General features: G+C 44.6%; 1 protein-coding gene across 1 annotated transcript; it reads right to left on the bottom strand.

Moving 5' to 3' along the window:
• Positions 1–1,499: 1,499 nt before the first annotated feature.
• Positions 1,500–4,742, bottom strand: LOC138656911 (uncharacterized). The gene is made up of 2 exons (XM_069744250.1): positions 4,074–4,742; positions 1,500–3,821 (listed from the first exon to the last, which is right to left on the bottom strand). Exons 1-2 carry the CDS (start codon positions 4,463–4,465, stop codon positions 2,921–2,923), a joined length of 1,293 nt encoding a protein of 430 aa, XP_069600351.1. The 5' UTR covers positions 4,466–4,742; the 3' UTR covers positions 1,500–2,920.
• Positions 4,743–5,046: the final 304 nt, after the last annotated feature.

Here is a 5,046-nt window from a genome sequence, read left to right as displayed (position 1 = left end):
TGTTTGTTTCTGACCAAATACTTATTTTCCACCATAACATGCAAATAAATTGTTAAAAAAACAGACAATGTGATTTTCTGGATTTTTTTTTCTCAGTTTGTCTCACTTAGTTGAGGTCTACCTATGATGTAAATTACAGACGCCTCTCATCTTTTTAAGTGGTGGAACTTGCATTATTGCTGACTGACTAAATACTTTTTTGCCCCACTGTACATTTTTGGTAAACTAAAAAAGTGGGATGGAGGACCAATATTGCAAAACTAAATAAAATAAACTGCACTGCCAGCACCATTGTTCCTCACAAGGTGACCTTGACACAGAGGCCTTAACTCCTCTACTGCCGACAGAGACAGAAGAGTATTAGGCCGCCGTCACACATGCGAGTTTTACGTGCGTAAAAGCGCATAATCTACGTACGTAAAACTCGCTAAACATACGGCACCATGATTCTCAATGGGTCTAGTCCTTTTAGGCGTATATTACGGATCCGTATTATACGTTCCTCTACGGCCGTACAAAATCGCAGCATGCAGCGTTTGTCAGCGTATTGCGCAAAAAAAACGCCAATGCAAGTCTATGGGAGAGCGTATAATACGGAATGCATACGGACCATGCGTGTGCATTGCGAGAAATACGCACCTCACTGGCAGATGTCCTGAACTTTCGAAAGCCATCAATCAGGCAGGTGAGACATGCTAATTAGCTGAAAAAGCCAGACAGTGAACCCGGAAGTCTGCTGCACGCCTCCACGGAGTGAGAGATTCAGCATGGCCCGCATAATTAATGTTGACATGCTGATCATTTTGATCCAGGAGAGGCCAGAAATCTGGGACCAAAGAGACCCCAACTATGCCAACAGGGCAGTAAAACAAGCTGCATGGAGGAGCGTGTGTGGGTCCCTCTTCCCCCAGTATGACCAGCAGCCACGTGCGGCCCAGCGACAAATAAGTAAGTACACCCATGTTTGCAATGTAATGTTCTTGCTAAACAGCAGGCCCTTACTACTTTGAATTGCTAAACCTTAATTTATTAATTCATCCTTAAAGTTATATATATCCAAGCAGTATATACATGGTGCTGGATATGATAAATGGATTTGATTAAGGTTTAGAACAGGTGTTCCCTTAATAACATGGTTTTCCAGTAATTTGTTTTTCTGTGATAGAGGTTAGCTGACTCTGTCCTTGTGGCCTTTCTTCCTAATTTGTATTTTTTTGAGGAAATTCTGGCTTAATGTGAGCCACAAAAGCCTCTTTCTATGCTACATTGCAATCTGTGTACTCCATTACACCTTGTGTGAGCACTCTGCATAATGGTCTAAGCAATGTGTGTATTTTTTGTTGTTTCAGTGGATGATGTTACAACAAGGTGGCGGAGTATCCGGGACCAGTATAGGAGGGAGAGGCAGCAGCGGGAGAGAAGTGGAGCCGGGGCCCCTCCTAAAAAAAAAAAATACATCTACTTTGACCGCCTAACCTTCCTTAACCCCAGCATGGACCTCAGGCCGTAAGTAAAAACATCTCAAAATGGGTTAATTTTTGAATGTTGAGAGATGATTCCAAAAAACATAGTAACTGGTCAAATTTATCTTTGCAGAACTCAGTCTAACCTCACTGACAGGGAGACAGGGTCGGACTCAGAACTGGTCATTGACCCAGTTGGAGAAGGTGAAGAGGTGGCTGGTCCATCTGCTGCTCCCTCCTGCGCAAGACCTACAGCATCTTCATCATCTGCCCACCCAGCTCTAGCTGCTTCTGAAGAAAACCCAGAGGGCCCACAGTTCTCTTCTGCAGCAGCAGCACCTAGCCAGGATGACCCTGGTAATAGCAGCAGCCCAACTGTTGCCCTGGACCGATCCCCACAGGCTGCAGTCAGACCCCAGCGTGCACGACGCAGGAGAGAGCTTCGCCAAAGCAGGCAAAACGTGGATGCTGGGGTCATGAACTATTTGGCCCGGGTTCGAGAGGATGATGGGGAGGAGGGATTCACACGGAGCCTTGCCCAGTATTTACGCTCCATAGAGCGGGAGTTGAGGCTTCGTTTGAGAGGGTGTTTTCAGATCCTTATTGACGCATGCACCCCCCCAAATAACCCATACAATCTGATGCAGATGATTGAACAGTGGCAGATGTCACCTGAAAATATTCTGCGGCCTCCGAGACTACAAGGCCAGCATGCGCACCAAGGATCTGAAGCACCCCCTCCACGTCAGCCAACACCTCCACCCCAACCACCAACTAACCAACAATGGCAACATCAGCACCATATTGCAGGATATCATCAACCATCCCAATATGGCCACTTGTCCGCACCCAGTGCTGGAGGCTGGTCCCAACCTGGGTTTGGACAATATGGTCATTTTGGGTTGGGGTATGATTCCCGCACATATGGGCTGCAACATCAGGGTTATCTCCCAAATCCAGGCCCCACTCATCAAAGTGGCCAGCATCAGAGCAGGCAGAATTTCCCGCAAGCCACTATAACAGCCGCACAGGCTGCTGGACAATTGGGCCTGCAAAGGCCATCTGATGGTGACCCAGACCAATCCACTTCTCCCCTTCCTACGTACCAGGACTTGTAATGTTGGGTACAACTTTTTTTTAATTTGTTTAAGACATTTGGTTTGGTTTGTGCTTAAAAAGCAAGCTGTAATGCTTTTATTTTACTTTGTTGTTTTTTTTTGTTAAAAAAAAGCTGTTCTTTTTTGTGCACAAAGATTGGTTATGCCAAAACAAACAAAAAAACCAAAAACAAGTTTAAGAAGTAAAATTGCCTTTACTTAACAAAAAACTATGTATGCACTCTGTTCATTCTTCTTAACTCACACACACATGATATGATCAGAACCATATGTCAACAAATTAAACACAGCAGACATATTTTCAAACTTGATAATGGCAAAATTTAGGTACATAAATAATTACACATGCAAAATTGCATAGTCTTGCCAGGGAGTGGCACCCTGAGGAGTCAAAAAATAATTGGTGAACACATCCCGAACTTTTAGGCCAGAAAGGGGACGTCGCCGAGGAGGGACATATGGGGGAGGCCTACTATGATTGGTCATGACGTGATTTTGCAAATTAGTAGACAAACAATCATGTATTCTGGTGAAATTATGTAGAATTACACAGGCTTTGATCACTTCATTGATTGAAGCCTCACTCAGCTGAATTGCAGACTGAAGAACACGCCATTTGGCTACAAGAATCCCAAAGGCGCACTCAACCAGTCTCCGTGCCCTGGTAAGTCTCAAATTAAAAACCCTCCGCCGGTGGTCAAGGTTGCGCCTGGGGTAAGGCCTCATGACGTGCCTCGTCAGTTGGAAGGCCTCATCTCCAACCAAAACAAAAGGCACTGCTTCCGCATTGGAGCCTGGGAGTTGTTGTGGTGGTGGGAGGTTCAACTGGTTGTCACGTAGCCGGCGACCCATTATGGACGAATTGAAGACCCTAGAGTCTCCAGTTCGGCCATAGGCCCCAATGTCTACAATTATAAACCTGTAGTTGCTGTCAGCAACTGCTAACATAACTACAGAGAAAAACTGCTTATAATTGTAGAATTGGGAACCAGAGTTCGGCGGCTTACGCACCCTGATATGTTTCCCATCCACAGCTCCAATGCAGTTAGGGAAGTCACAAGTATTTTGGAATCCAGTGGCGATTTTGAGCCAATCATCCATTTTTGGCTCTGGCATCACAACTTCGTTAAGTTTCAGCCATATTTGGGAACAGGTTGTCCTAACAATGACTGAAATGGTAGAACGCCCAATGAGAAACTCCAGGTGTAGACCCGCATAGGACAAGCCTGTGGCCAGGAAGCTGAAAAACAAGGAAAACAAAATAAAGGAACATGAGGAATATGAAAACAGGACGAAACACAAGTGTCTAGTAAATTTTCTCTGTGATTATTGAGTAAGCAAAAAGGGACATTTCACAGTATTACTATAATCAAATATTAAACACATTTTTAGAAATGTGCTTGTGGCCTCATGTCTAAGTTAAGGAACTGAAACATAGTAGGACAAAACACATTGGCCAACACAACAAAATCTAAAAGGTCTAAATACATACCGTAAGGTTAGGAGCAGACGCTCCTCAGCAGAGATGGCTTTTCTCATCCAGGTGTCCTGATAGGTGAGTCCAGGACGTAAGATCTCCAGCAACATGTCAAAAGTCCTGATGGACATGCGAGTATACAGGAAAAATTTGTCTGGATGGGCCCTCAAAGATGAATAGAGTCTCTGGAAATGTCCTTTACTCGGGCGTTGGGTCAATAGAGGATGGACCCACAATCTTTGTCTCCTCCTTCGCGGATCTGCATTGACCGTATATGGCTGGCCAAAGCGACGAGACAACACCCAGTGAAGCAACACCCGCTGAGTTGTGCTTAAATACACATGGTCAGACATGTTTGGGAGCTCCAAGTACCACAGCCAAAATATGCTTGAGAACATATAGGGCATATGGGAGGGGTACACCTGTTGTCGAGGGCTTAAATAGTGTTGTTAATGATGGTTTAAATGATTTGCAGGCCAGAAAACCGTTAAATGTCCATTTTGGAATGGTGCGTGGTAAAAACGCCATACGGATCACATACGGATTACACACGGACCAGTACATGCGCAAAATACGCGACCACACCTAGGCGACGCAAGAACTACGGAGAGAGATTACGGAGACATTTTGGCGTATCACGCGCGTATTACGGACGTAGAAAACGTACCGTAATGTCTTACGCCAAGTGTGACGCCGGCCTTACAGAGCAGAGAAGTGTAGGAATACAAGCCATGAAAACGACTGAAATCTTATGCAATATGTGTCTGGATACAAGACATGAACCATCAGCAGAAGGTGGGGTTTGTCATAATGCATTTATTTCCTGCTGCATATATTACTAACTCTATAGAACTGCACACTAGTTTTATGCGTGAGCATGAAACACATTTGAAATGAGTTGGACTTTTTTCCAAACTTTTTTCTTTACCTTGAGCCGAATACAAGTTTTAATGGCCCTATGATTGTCATACTGTGCTACAACACAGCG

The sequence above is a fragment of the Ranitomeya imitator genome, chromosome 1 (assembly GCF_032444005.1).
Source record: "Ranitomeya imitator isolate aRanImi1 chromosome 1, aRanImi1.pri, whole genome shotgun sequence".
Classification (NCBI taxonomy): Eukaryota; Metazoa; Chordata; class Amphibia; order Anura; family Dendrobatidae; genus Ranitomeya; species Ranitomeya imitator.
This window is presented reverse-complemented; position numbering and strand designations above follow the sequence as displayed.

What these genes read in the sequence shown, in the direction of transcription:
- LOC138656911 (XM_069744250.1), bottom strand. Translation starts at nt 4,465, where the DNA reads ATGCCCTATATGTTCTCAAGCATATTTTGGCTGTGGTACTTGGAGCTC. An exon ending in CGTCTGCTCCTAACCTTACG is followed by an intron (nt 3,822 to 4,073) that starts GTATGTATTTAG and finishes CTTGTTTTTCAG; the next exon opens with CTTCCTGGCCACAGGCTTGT.